This window comes from Vipera ursinii, assembly GCF_947247035.1.
Source record: "Vipera ursinii genome assembly, chromosome: 1".
Taxonomy (NCBI): domain Eukaryota; kingdom Metazoa; phylum Chordata; class Lepidosauria; order Squamata; family Viperidae; genus Vipera; species Vipera ursinii.
The window spans coordinates 7,213,278-7,228,328 of NC_139512.1; the positions used below are offsets into that span (position 1 = coordinate 7,213,278).

The following is a 15,051-nucleotide window of genomic DNA, read 5'->3' on the forward strand; positions in this document are numbered from 1 at the left end:
AATTTGACAGTTGAAATTCACACAAATCGTTGAGATCAAGAAACTGGTCTCAGTCAACTGTTCCCAGGCATTTCTAGGTCTCCTTTTTGGAGTCAGCTGAAGAACAGCTTCAACATTGTTAATTTAGGGATAAATGACTTTCTAACTCACCACCTCACCAAAATGTTTCTCACTTCTGACTAGACCCATATAAACATTGGAAGCTTGACCATCAAACTCCCTTTCTTAATCAGTTACTGGTTTTAAATGTATCAAATGACCCTGCCAAGATTTGCTAAAAATGACAAGAAGGATGGTAATATATTCATCAGTTTCCTACAATACTAAATAGTGTTTGAAATTTGGATTCCTGCATTGAGAATAGCATTAACTTAAATGTAACTTCAAGCTCTAGGATTCTAACGAGGATTATCTATCATAGCACTAGAAGCTGTTTTGTGGGGAAAAACCAAAGGAATTAGGAATGTCTAGTCTTAAGAAAATCAGGCTGAGGGGAGACATGATTAAATGTTAGAAAATTTAGAAAATGGAAGTCTTCTAGCCTGGCATAAGGCTTTGAAGAGCTGGTACTTCCCACAAGCACTGGGGTAGTGTGAAGCTGCAGCTGAATGCAAATATTTGTGTGATGGGGAAAAGGGTTGCCTTTTGGGTGCAGGGAAGCTTTTGTTGTGGTTTCATAGATGTTGTATTTTTTTATTTTGTGAACTGCCAAGATTTATGATAAACAGATAGGACGCTATATAACTTCTTTAAGTTAGTAAATACTTCCTAAGAGCAAAAGCTTTCAGCAGTAAGGCCAATTACCTACAGAAGCAGTGGGTCTCTCTCACTGGAAATGTTCTAGCAGAAATTAAACTGTCATTGTTCTAAGATGTTTTAATTTGCATTTAGTTTTCACAAAGCCATATTTCGGACTTGACAGCCTAAATGGTATTTTTGAACTCTGCTCTAGCAAGAAACTCTCTAAATTTTCTCTTCTTTAGCTTTCTTTCATAAAGTCTTTTGAATGGGAATACTACAGCTAGAAACTGAGAACTTGACTCATGTATACTCTCTGCTCTGCTCCTGAGTGGGGCTCTGTTCTTCAAAGTACCCTTTCCAAACCCATCCCCTTGTTTCACTTAGGAGAAAGGAGTTAGGATTTTGTTTCCCTCAGCTGCTGTCTTTTAACAGGTGAGGATGTTAATACCACTAAATTATGAACCTTTTCTTTCCATCCATCTCCAAATCCAAGTAGTAACATGCATGGTTACATTACATTTTTAGATCCTCTTAAGTACAGGTAGTCCTCGACTTACAACAATTCATTTAGTGACTATTCGAAGTTACAACGGCACTAAAAAAGTGACTTACAACCATTTTTCACACTTACGACCATTGCAGCAACCTCATGGTCACATGATTTACGTTCGGATGCTTGACAACTGGTTCATATTTATGACGGTTGCAGTGTCCCTGGGTCATGTGACCATCTCTTGCGACCTTCTCACAAGCAATGGAGAAATCAGATTCACTTAACAACCAGGGTACTAATTTAACAACTGCAGTGATTCACTTAACAAATGTGACAAGGAAAGTCATAAAATGGGACAAAACTCACTTAACAAATTTCTCAGTAACATAAATTCTGGGCTTAATTGTGGTTGTAAGCCGAGGACTCCCTGTACACATATATTTGTGCTTCACTGCAAACTGCTTTGTGAACTTCCAAAAACACAGTTTTGAATAGAAATATAGCAAACATTGGAAAAACTGTGAATTATCTTGTATAGGAGGAAGGATGGTTATGTGTTATTTATTTATTTATTACAACATTTCTATATCACTCTAACTTCTTGCTACTTGTTAGAAACTTAGACCCTCTTTCACCTGAAGGGAGTGTCAGAATAAGGTAGTTATGGCTATTATCTCCTTCTGCTGCTTCATCAGTAGCTGCAATTCTAGCAGAACTGTCAAGCCATGGACCTGCTTTTTCAGGGGAAGGCCAGCTTGTCCAGAATCATGTTACGCAGCGGGATCAAGCCAAATCAATCTATAAATAGTAAAATAGCAAGGGCTTAATATATGGTTTGAAGGATAAAATGCATTTTTTTCTCCCTAGAATCAGTAAAAGGGTCTCAAATACATTAGAAGTAATTTAATATATTTGGAAGAGAGAAATTAAAACACATTATCATATAAATAATTTTCCTGTTCATCCAGTGTCCTAAAATTACTTAACTGCACCATTTATCAGTGCATTTATTGGAAAAGTGTATCCTGTGTTCTCTCCAGAAGACAAGCATTGTTCTCCTGCCCAGGGATCTTACAATGCCAGTCTTTGCTTACCTTCAACAGCAGAATTGTTTTATAAGATTGAGAATGTAATTGCAGTTTTTGAAGTTAATTATTTGTGTGCATTTTTCAGGCAGAATGCAACAATTATATACTTATTATGCATAAGATAAATGCAACAAATTTATATGTGTGTGGCACAAATGCATTTCATCCAGCTTGTCGTTACGTGGTAAGTTCTTAGCATATTTTGTGGGGCTATTGCAATATGTCTTTTATTTATGGGAACAAGGAATTGTCATTTAGTCATAGTATTTATCCTAAGCCACTTTCTGAGTCACAGGAGGCTACAAAATAGTATAAGAATGCTAGAAATAAGTAATGTAGAATATTCATCTCAATTGTTTGTACAGGCAAGGACAGGTAGTTGTTAAGTTAGTAACATGGTTGTTAAGTTAGTAACATGGTTGTTAAGTGAATCTTCTCCATTGATTTTGCTTGTCAGAAATCACAAAAGGTGATCACATGATCCTGAAACACTTGAACCATCATAAATATGAATCAGTTGCCAAGTATCTAAATTTTGATCATGTGACATGGAGATGCTGCAATGATCATGAATGTGAAAAATGATCATAAGTAACTTTTTTCAGCCATTATAACTTTGAATGGTCACTAAATGAACTGTTGTAAGTTGAGGACTACCATTAGGACTATCCATTGCAAGTTTTTTCTTCGCCCTGTTAAAATGGAGGAAATGGTACTATTTACAAAAGATAGTACAGGATCCAAACATATTCATCCTATTTCTTTTACTTGGCTTTTAAAATTGTTACGTTGCCCTCAAAAATGGTCATAAATTATGAACAACCCTTGAATAGAATCTGTTCATTAGGTTTTCCAGAATGCAGGAAGAGTTCAACAGAACATACCAGCACACTAGCTTTCTCCTGATAAGTTAGAATTCTTTATAAGAATTCTAATTTATCATAGTATTTAAACCAACTAAGCAACCCTTAGTTATCATGCTTGAGAAATTGGGAATATCACTAATCCCCACAGTGGAAGTATGGATGATATTAATAACTATTAAGAAAGAGGTTTTGCAAATATTATGAAAAAGGCTTGCAATTTAGGAATAAGTTCCCAATCATCTTGCTCTTTTTGATCACACTCCTTTGCCTATGTCAAAGGAGATACCTCTCATGGGCTGGGACCAGGTCCCTCACAAAACAGCAACAGCCTCACCATTTTAATTAGGAACAGAAGTGATCAAACAAGGCAATTACAATCTTTGTGCATCAGAGAGCCAAAATAACATCAGATCAAAGAATCTTAATATCCTCTGGAAAGCATGTACAATAGGTGTTATATCTCATCTTTCCAACTGTTTTCTCTATTCTCCCAAGTCTCCTGTTCCAGAGAAATGCCACATAGTGATGAATGACATCTCCTCCTAATGTAGGTGATAAAATAGCATCTTCACAAAAGTTCTGCAATTTTTAAAACTCCATTCAAGAAAAATTAATGGGGTTGGAGAGCCATCTTATATTGATCTGTGAGATTACAGATTCTCTGTGGAATGAGATAAATTCTGGAATGGTATGGAAAGAAGATATACTAGCCTCTTTGGATTTCTAGGAGGCTTATTTTCACATACCAATTCATTCAGCTTACTAAAACCATCTTTGAGTATGAGTTTTCACTTCTAATAATTAATATTCTCTGGAACAAACTTTTATTAATATTACAGTTGCAGGAAACTATGTTCATTGCAGGAAACTGTTCATTTCTGGACAATTTCCATTGTCTGCTGTCCTTCTCTCTACAACAAGGCAAAATAGACACAGGGGCCATAAGAAAATTTAGAGAAGAGCCGTACAGCTTCCTCACATAGATTTCATCACTTGTGAGGTGTTGTAAGTATTCAACTGTATATTTTTTCCATCTTTTTTTAAAAAAATACATTTTATTAAAATTATCATAATATAAAATACAAATGAAAATAAAGATATTAGGGAAATGTGGAAGGGAAGAGAGGGAAAAAGTGTGAGATAGGAAAAAAGGAAAGAAAAATGTTAACTTCCAAACCTTTTCAGCATAATAAAATAAAAATAGTAAGGCAAGCCTTAATTTTTTACTTTTACATATTTACTATAAACTAGTCATTCCTATAACAATAAACTTATCTAATCAGCTAATCCCAGTCATTTTTTTCTGTCTCAAGCACAAAATCTAGAAGCCTTTCAAAGTAGAAAGAAAGTCAGGTATATTTTTTCTTTGACTAAAACAGTTAATTTATCCATCTCTGCTAGCTCCATTAATTTTTCCATCCATTCTTCCATTGTGGGGATTAACACGTTTCCAGTTTTGCACATAAACAATTCATGTTGTAGTCAACATATGCAGAAAAAACTTCCAGAGTTTTTTTCAAGTTCTTTGTCCAATAGTCCTAAAAGGAAAATATCCGGTTTCAATTTTATATTCATTTTAAGAAACTTCTGCATTAAAATATAAATCTGGTTCAAATATTACTTTGCTTTATTACAAGTCCACCGAAGATGATAAGACATTCCTTCTTTACAGTTATGTTTTCATCATGCATTTGAAATACTTGTATATATGTGGCTATATTTTTTCTTCAGATGAACAGAAAACCAATATTGGAAAGGATTACAGTATTAGGTTCTGCATGCCAAGAGGCATGACCTTATAGGCCCGGCCACCCTACAGAGGCTCATGATGGTATATGGTGACATAATTTTGAGAAGTTAAAATACTTTCATAATTTTATTCTGGTTCCATACTGATAAACATTTCCCTTCAGAGGTGGCTGACCTTTGCTTTTCATATGAACACCTTTATGGATTCTCCAATGCATTATTGTAACCTCTGATGTTAGTACATGGAGATGAGAAGTACATTGCTCATGAAAGGTGACATATTCTTGGAGAATGCTTTGGAATCCTATAGTAACATAACTTTGGGGGGAGGAACTCCATACAGTCATCATAGCATTGTCTAGTTTTCAGTCTCTGTTCAATCCATTATATGTTAGGATAATCAAAGCTAGTTACTGAGTCTTACCAAGGAGACTTTAAGTTATGCTGTCTGATGAGTAAGGCTTCCATTCTTTTTTATGATCAGATTCTCACTTTCTCTCTTAGCTTAGAGCACATTAGGTCTCGACAATTAACAGAAATCTGGCTCAAGTGGGTGGACGAACATTCAAAGGAATGGATTTTTTTTAACAACTCAATCAACGGCAAAATTAGGATAGATTTTTGACAGCTAGTGGAGATGGCAGGTGGACTACTGTCAGTTGATCTTTAGGACTCACATTTTTCCACTCAACCTTTTGATAACCAGGATTATTTACATTTATATCCTGGTCTGATGGGTTTGGGGTTTTAATTATTGTTTTTAAGTAATTTATTTATTGTATTTGGGCACTATGGTTTAATCTGTTTTTAATTTTTGTATTTTGTATTTTTGGTATTTATTGCCCTGTTCACCGCCCTGAGTCCTTTGGGAGAAGGGCGGTATACAAATTAAATAAAATAAATAAAAAATAAGTAAATTATTTACAGCATCAGAATACGGAGAGCACCCTAGACTTTGGTTTCCAGTCTTGAGATTTTTCTCAATAGAACCTCCTTAGTCTTTGCTTTCATATAAAGCACTGTTTCAGTCACCCAGATTCATGCTCAGCTTGGAAGTTGAATGGAGTCAAGGGGCTTTTTACCTTTTAATGGATAAGTAAACCATGATTGAGCAAGAAGTGTGAACATTGTCACTAATACATCTCTCTTAAAATAGGTAATTGACAATATGAAATTAAAGTGGTATACAAGAGCTACAGAAAGCAGAGGAAGATGTCCATATGAACCAACTGTGAGTTATGCCTCTTTAATGGTCGGTAAGTTTTCTCCCAGCCCTGCAAAATGTCTTGATATCTTTTTTCTTTAGTCATGGTTGTCAAGCACTGATTACTCAAATTAGAGTGAATATATTTCAGATGTGATGTTGCTTATCAGCCTTTGAATAAAAGACTGGTTTGAAAAAGCTTGGTTTGAAAAAGCTATCAGGAAACTAATGGGATATGCAATCCGCCTGTATATCAGCTCTTCCTCAATAGCTGGCTGATGTAGGATTTTTTTTAAAAAAAAGATGCTAATGACACATTTATTCTTTTTCAACTCTGTCTCATTTTGCCTTTGTTCTTTCCTGTAGACTATAGATCATAGTGGGGGAGGGGGAATGTTACCCTATTCTGCAAGCAGCAGCTTATTGGTTAAAAAAATTTAAAGAAGAAGCTGATATATTTACACAAAGACTCTTTTCAAACCATTTTCTATTGTCACTGGGCAATCAATGTAGCCTTTTAAACTTAGCTGCTTGTTTTCCTCTATTTTTTGGAACTTGCTGATATGTTTGACCACGGCTTCATTCTGTCAGTCATATATTTGCAATGGAAGCTAAATTGCTGACAGCAGTCAAAGTGTCAGTCTTGGCTAAAGGCTGTACATAGCTCTTAAGCAAAATGCCCTCAACTCTCTCCTCCCACCTCCATTGTAATTCCACATAGTGGTCATTATTGTAGCTGTCTCTTTTCTCTGACTTCAGTCCATTTTTCTTGCTCCTGTCAGTGCTAAGTCACCTTCAAGCACAGCTGAACAGAGAACAGTAGCAAGAAGGAGAAATAGTAAGCTCAAGAGTGAGGAGGGACAGATGTTGGTATGGAGTAGGAAGGACTGACTTTGTCAGTCCTTAATGTTGGCACTGGTATTTTCATATTAAGATGAAGAAAGCTATGCTATTGGACTTGCAATAATGCAAGGATGGCTTTTTGTGTTCATACTGTTTATTATAAATTGGTTGGTTATGTGCCATTGAGTCAGATTCAGTTCCTAGCAATTGAATACTCATAATCCTGACTTGCCTTACAAAAGTCTAATTTTTCTAATGAGGCTCCTTTTCTGTTTTAATACCACATATCAACCTTTATCTACGTTTTCCTCTTCCACTTCCTTTATGTCTTGCCATGAATTATAGCAACATTTATTTAACTTGCTAAATTAAAATTCGCCAAACTGCCGACCTTCTGATCGACAAGCTCAGCGTCCTAACCCACTAGATTAAGCAGGTTTAATTGTGCATGCTTCTTCATTCTGTGGAGAATTGTGTGGCTCAAACTAATGTTAGGCTACCCATATGTTAAACAACCATATTTAATCTATTTCTATTTTTATTTTAAAGGAAAAGGATCTATGAGACCCTAGTCCAGCATCATATTGTTGATGCTGATCATGGACCTTTCCATAACCCACATGCATGTTACTAAATTCCAAAGGTGCCATTTGTAGCAGTGGCCAGGATTTGACATGGCTCACATGTCTTCTATGCTTTTGCTTCTATATTTATCTGTGAGCTAGCCTTGAGCTATAGCTCACACAATATACCCATCTCCTTTTGCAAATTGTGGCAGGGCTAAAAAGATACATCTTTTTATTTGCTTCATCTCAGATGGTGCACTTTATACAGCTACTTCAAATAACTTCTTGGGTACAGAGCCAATTATATTGCGGAGTTTCAGGAATCCTTTAAGGACAGAATATAAAGCATCTTGGCTTAACGGTAAGATATTTTGTACAAAATTAATGGAGCAAGTTGGGCTTCTTTTGGAAGTTAGTCTTTACTGTGATCTCAACTGCCTGTGTCACACATAATCACAAACCAAATTTTTAACATACAATTAAAGTTGTCAGCATTAGACAAATTTGCTTGATGAGAAAATAACACTATAAGGAGCATATTGGAGCTATAGTAGTAGCTTAATAAGTAAGTAAATTTTTATTGAAAAGAGAAGTCTTCTTTTACAATTTTATCAGGGATAAATGTAGCCCAAGACAATATCTTGAAATTATAACCTAGTCTTTAGACAAAAACAGCTTTATAATAGAATTGTTGCAGATTTTAGTTGGAGAGCTTTGGAATAACGGCTGTTTTAGAAGATATTAAAATAATGGACATGCTACCATCCCCATTCATTCACCTTCACCCATTCACCTTCTTCTAGTCTGCATTGATGTCACTTGTGGAGTGGGAATCTATAGTGTTTCCCTCTGCAATGAGTGTATTGGATAAATCAGTTCTACTTGGAGAAGGCAGTGCTACAGGTACCTTATGAGGTTTTTAAAGTCAAAAACACTTGACCAGAAACCAGTATAGATATAACTCTAGACTGGCAATGGAGGCAACTGAGACTCCATTTAGGAGATATAAGAGCATTTGGGATCTTTGGACTTTGTGCAGTGGAATTCGCGACATTGGCAGAACTAATAAAGTCAATGGAGCCAGCAGTACCATTGCTACATGTTATAGATGCAGCTGCCTAGAGTAAGACAGTACCAACTGAGTCTTGACATAAGTTATGAAGCTACTGCAAAGGCCTGCTGAGGATCAGAAAGGCTGCAAAGAAGTTTGAGGCTGTCGTAGAGAAAATACCAAGGGTAATGATCAGTATGGCAAGGTGAGCAAGGCTGGCAAAGTAAGAGGCTGGGGTGACAAGGTAACAGTGTAATATGGCAAGGCCCGATACTGTCTCAGACCATTCTGCAGTGTATACTTTTTGCCACTTCCTTGAACATTTGCTTTGGGCAGCGGTATTGATAGTCTCGTGGGTGTTTTGGGCCTGGGAGAGTGGCCCATGTTGTTGAGTCTTGTTCAAGCTTCAAGTTCACAGGTCCCTGATCTATACTAAGACCTGGTCTCTTTCTATTGATATACTGCTCTGGGACTTTAAATCTTCTGCACACCTGTGGAAGGTTGAGGAGCACTGTAAGGTTTCCTCAGCTTGAGACCTGTTGCTGCTGGGTTCTAAGGCAAAAGCAACTGACAGGGTGATCAGGGCCCATGGCGGACTAGGGTGACTTTGGGACCCTGGAGAGTGCCATAGATGAACAAGTGAATGAATGTGGGTGTAAGTGTGAGTGACTCAGCCTGGAAGGTGGGGGCTGGGGTGAGAAGAAACATGGAGGTGGAGAGAGGGCAAGTAGAAATATTTATTTATTTATTTATTTATTTATGGATGGGATTTATATCCCGCCCTATCTCCCGAAGGACTCAGGGCGGCTAACAGCAAAACATATAATAAGTACAGAGATCAAGATAGAAATAAAATTGAGAACATCTGTGCAATAAATTAAATTAGAGAATTTAAGAGATAAATTAAAAATACTAAATATAAATTAAATAAAATGCCTGTCAGTCTAGGTCGGCCTGGTGGAACAGGAGTGTTTTGAGGCCGCGGCGAAAGGATTGGAGGTTTTGGGCCATCCGAAGCTCAGGGGGGAGCTGATTCCATAGGGCTGGCGCTCCCACAGAGAAGGCCCTCCCCCTGGGGGTCGCCAGTCGACATTGCCTAGCTGACGGTACCCTGAGGAGGCCTTCTCTGTGCGAGCGTACTGGACGATGGGGATTTGTTCCCGGCAGCAGATGGTCCTGCAAGTATCCCGGACCTAAGCCATGTAGGGCTTTAAAGGTAAGTACCAGCACCTTAAATCTCACCCGGAGGGCAACTGGTAGCCAATGCAGCTCACGCAGGAGGGGTGTAATATGGGAGTATCGGGGAGCTCCCATCACAACCCGTGCAGCTGCATTCTGCACCAGCTGAAGCCTCCGGGTGGTCTTCAAGGGCAGCCCCATGTAGAGAGCATTACAGTAATCAATACTGGAGGTAACGAGTGCGTGGGTGACTGTACGTAGGGCATCTCGGTCCAAAAAGGGGCGCAATTGGTATATAAGATGAATCTGTGCAAATGCCCCCCTAGCCACGGCTCCAATATGATCTTCAAAACTGAGTCGTGAATCTAGGAGGACGCCCAGATTGCGTGCTCTATCAATGGGAGGTAACATCTCTCCTCCAATAGTCAGAGATGGAACCTTTTGGACTAAACGAGATGACGGTATGTACAGCCACTCAGTCTTGGCCGGGTTAAGTCGAAGCCTGTTTTCTCCCATCCAAATCTGTACCGCTTCCAGGCAACGGGACATCACATCGAGGGCATCACTGGGTTGATTCGGGGTGGAGATGAATAGCTGGGTATCATCAGCATATTGATGATATTTCACCCCGAAGCTACGGATGATCTCTCCCAGCGGCTTCATATAGATGTTGAACAGGAGGGGCGAGAGCACCGAACCCTGAGGCACTCCACACTTAAGAGGCCTAGGGCTTGACCTCTGCCCTCCTGCCAACACCGTCTGCGAACGGTCCAAGAGGTAGGAGGAGAACCACCGCAAAACGGTGCCTCCCACTCCCAGCCCCTCAAGACGACGCAAATGAAATATGAAGACTAATGGTCAGAAGTAGATATGGCGGAAATCTGAATAGCTGTGGTAGCTGTGTCCAGGAGAGCCTTTATACAGCTCGATCAACTGCTTCAGCTGTACTGTTTCCTAGAGTGAGAGGTCTATCAGACATCGATACCCTAGTTAATGCGCTCTACATAGGACTAACCTAGAAGACCACTTTCACAGCTGGTTCAGAATGCAGCAATGTGAGCAATGGGGGTGGATCATAATCATAATAGTAAAGTTGGAAGGGACCTTGGAGATCATCTAGTCCAACTCCCTGCTCAGGCAGGAAACCCTATACCATTTCAGACAAATGGCTGTCCAGTCTCTTCTTAAAAACTTCCAGTGTTGGAGCATTCACCACTTCTGGAGGCAGGTTGTTCCACTGGTTAATTGTTCTGTCAGGAAGTTTCTCCTTAGTTCTAGGTTGCTTCTCTCCTTGATTACCGTAGTTTCCATCCGTTGCTTCTTGTCCTGTCTTGTTACATCCATGTGTTGTTCCTGCTTTGTGAGCTTTACTGGTTACCAGTTGACTTCCAGGTTAAATTCAAATTGGTGGTTATCATTTATGAAGTCCTATATGGCTTAGAAAGGGATGCAGTGGCTCAGTGGGTTAGGACGCTGAGCTTGTTGATCAGAAGGTCGGCAGTTTGGCGGGTCTAATCCCGAGTGCCGCATAGCAGAGTGAGCGCCTGTTACTCGTCCCAGCTTCTGCCAACCTAGCAGTTCGAAAGCACGTAAAAATGCAAGTAGAAAATTAGGGACCACTCCGGTGGGAAGGTAACAGCGTTCCGTGCGCCTTTGGCGTCTAGTCATGCCGGCCACATGACCACGGAGACGTCCTCGGACAAGCGCTGGCTCTTTGGCTTTGAAACGGAGATGAGCACCGGCCCCTAGAGTCGGAAACGACTAGCACGCATGTGCGGGGGAACCTTTACCTTTACCTTTATATGGCTTAGAGCCTGGTTATCTGAGGAACTGTTTAATAATTTCTGTCTGCTTAGTGAGATTGAAGGCAGTGGGTTCACTTGAGATTCTTTTAGTCAAGTAAGGTCATCTAGCCAGATCTAAGCAGTGCAGCTTCTCTGTTGGAGTACCTATTTTGAGAAATATCTACTGTATAGAGATAGAGATAGAGATACACATACATATACAGGTAATCCTCCAATTACAACCTTTCATTTAGTGACTGTTTAAAATTACAATGGCACTAAAAAGTGATGTATGACCATATTTCCCACTTATGAGCATTGCAGCATCCTTATGGTCACATGATCAAAATTCAGATGCTTGGTTCATGTTTATGACATTTCAGTGTCATGGACCATGCGATCTGCTTTTGCAATCTTCTGACAAGCAACGTCAATGTGGAAGTCAGATTCATTTAACAACACAAGTAAGAAAAATCCTGGCTGACTGGAAGAACAATACATTCAGCCATAGGCAAACATAATGAAAGCGAGGTCCACAACTACTTTATTCCAAGGCCTGAGATCTACAGGGATTGAACCTATATGCAGAATATGTAGTCTAGAATTGAACTGTTCTTCATTTTTTGGCTTGTAGGAAAATTGTAATTCTTAAAAGTGAAACTAAAATTAAGTGATGGTTGGAAGATTACAAAATCTATTTTGCATTTGTATTTCTTCATGAGTTTAAACTATAGATACGTAGTATGGGAGAAATATTGTGCAAATAGACCTGAAATGTCTCTGAAGCCTCTAGAAGGAAAAGGAAAGAGATTCACTGGATTCTCTCACAGGATCCTTTTGCTTCTTTTCCAAAAACACTATTTAAATCAGTTGATTAATGTTAGGAATAGGGTAAGCTAGTTCTGTCTTCTCCCACCCTATCAGGAAAGCAATTAATAAACATTCATTTTTTCAGAGTTGGGGTGTTATAGAAAACAAAAATTCTGTTTCAGACCTATATTCTGTGTACTCCTGCTTTAATTCAGTAATCTACTCTGAACATTTCCCCCCTCCCCCAAGTACTACTGTGATACCTCATTGTGGCAGAAAGAGAAGTTCCTGGGAGGGATGTGAAGAATTTCAGGAGTGTATATACAAAGAATGCATACTCCTAGTAGGTCACATAATGCATGAAGTGATATAGGAAGATGCCGGAGGCAAATGATCACTTTAATAACAATGGCAAAGGGATCATTTCATATTGTGCAGGAGAAGACAAGAGTAAATGTGTTTTACTAAGAAAACCATTTGGATAAGCAATGTAAAGTGATTAATGAAATAGTGCTGGATGATGAACCTGAATCTTTTAAGATTATACTCAACATGCTACTGAGAAAGAGCTTTGTAGTATCAATGACACAGTCAGTCCAAAGCCTTCTGGACATCTGGTTGTTGATGTTGCCATGTGGGAAAATAAAATCTGAAGCTGCAAAAATAAATTTATTGTGGGAATTTGGAGTGTGATGTGGGAAGGCTCAACACACTGAAATAAAATGAATCAATAACAGGCATCAGTGAAACTGAGTGAAATTGGACACTTTCAGACTATGCACTTTACTACTCGGGACACAAAAATCAAAGAATGAATGGTGTTGCTTTCATAATCAGAAAGGATATAGAAAAGACCATATGTATACATAGCACAGTGACTGAATAATATCAGTTAGAATTAGATTATGTAATAACAGGTACAACAATCAGCCTTAGAATAAATTTCAACAATAAACAATAATCATGAAACATGCCATAAACATTTAGTAGTGTAGCAATGAAGGTCTTAGAAAAAAATATGTATGATCTACCTACATCTACAGATATCAAGAGTTATGCACGCAACAGTTCTCCCTGTGATATTTTGTTGGAAGAAAAAGTTGGACTTTGAAAAATAGAATAGAGTATTGATAAAGTATTGATACTTTTGAATTTTGGTGCTGGAGATTTCTGAGAATACCATGATTAGCTAAGAAAACAAATAAATGAATCATAGAACAAATGAATGCAGAGTTCTTAAGATACAAATGACTATACTCAATATTTTGCAGATATATTATGCAAAAATATAGCTCTCTTGAGAAATGTATAATCCAGGGAAAGATGAAAGTGAAAAGAACGAGCAGCAGCAAGATGAAATGAATCAATTATAGGGTCAATTATATAGGTGTGAAGCCCTAAAGAATGAGGTTGGAGGCAAATCATCTTGGGGAAGATTTTTCTGTATGTTCACTAAGAGCTGATAACAACTCGATGGCCCATAATCAGTTCGAATATGATGTTATCCATTTGGAGACATCCAGATACAAAACTGTAATTTGAATTGCTGGCAGAATGCTAGCAGTCAACAGTCCTTTTCTGTGCAGACATCAATCAGTCATTATCCTGCCTCATTAGCTTCCTAGTCCATATTTTCCAACACTTTTCAGTAGAAACTATCTTCAGTAGAAACTATCTTCGATTTTTGCATCAAAATTGCCAATAATGAATAGAACATCATTCTTTGGGGTTTGATCCATTACATCTTGTTTCATTCATCAACTTCTTCAGCATCTATTGCTGGAGCATATACCAGTGTAATTATGAAACTAATTTGTCACTTTTGAATCTTCATGGGAATTATTATGTCACTGACTGGGTTGAATCCTATTACACATGCAGTAATAGACTTACAAACATTAATTGCCATTCCATTTTTGTTCTGTAAGTTTCAATTCCAGCATAAATTATTTTGAATTTGTATAATTGGAAATGTCTCCTGTCCAGCATGCTCTGCATTTTTCTTTCAGTCCTGGCTATGTCAATTGCCAACCCTCTGGAAGACTTCAATACAATCATGTCATACTGCTTACACCTACTTGATGAAGTATATTGTTCATCTCCAGTAGTCAAAGTGTTTCTTACAGACATTGGGATCTTATCAAGTTTTTATTATTTTTTATTTTATTTCTATGCTGCCTATCTCCCCTAAGAGGTGACTTTGTTCCTTTTGGTTGAACCTCTTTCTGTAAATATTCCTGTTGTGTTTAATGAAACAGCTTGTCATTGCTTCCTGCATTCTTCCTTACAATGCCAAATCCAATAAAGTTTGGGCAAGGTCCCCACCTGGACTTAACAAACAGTGGTTTACAAAATGCTGGGATAATATTACAGGTGAATATGGCTTATGTCTCCATCACTTTTTGCTTTGCTAGATTCTTGCTTTTTGGAAAACTACCTGGTTTGGCCTGTTTCCTTTAGATATACCTTTTATATACATCTTTGATATTTATTATCTTCCCCTAACATAGAATTCTCCAGTTCTTTAGCACAATAATATTTCTCCAGGGACATTTTTGATTAGCCCTTTCTGAACTCAGTTCCATATTACTTAAATTCTCAATTCCTACCTGACTTTCCTTCAAGTTCTTCCTAGCCCAGGATTGACTCTACACTATTTCTTCTGTGCCTTGCCTTG

At 38.2% G+C, this 15,051-nt stretch overlaps 1 protein-coding gene across 1 annotated transcript in view; it reads left to right on the top strand.

Annotated features, from left to right (window-relative positions):
- Positions 1 to 15,051, top strand: part of LOC310640924 (semaphorin-4E-like) — a gene marked incomplete at both ends in the record, with an annotated part of 35,965 nt that overhangs the window by 6,816 nt on the left and 14,098 nt on the right. The window contains 3 exons of the mRNA XM_083363508.1: positions 2,408 to 2,506; positions 6,094 to 6,193; positions 7,801 to 7,911. Coding sequence (XP_083219634.1) covers positions 2,408 to 2,506; positions 6,094 to 6,193; positions 7,801 to 7,911 — 310 coding nt within the window. The remainder of the gene's footprint in view (positions 1 to 2,407; positions 2,507 to 6,093; positions 6,194 to 7,800; positions 7,912 to 15,051) is intronic.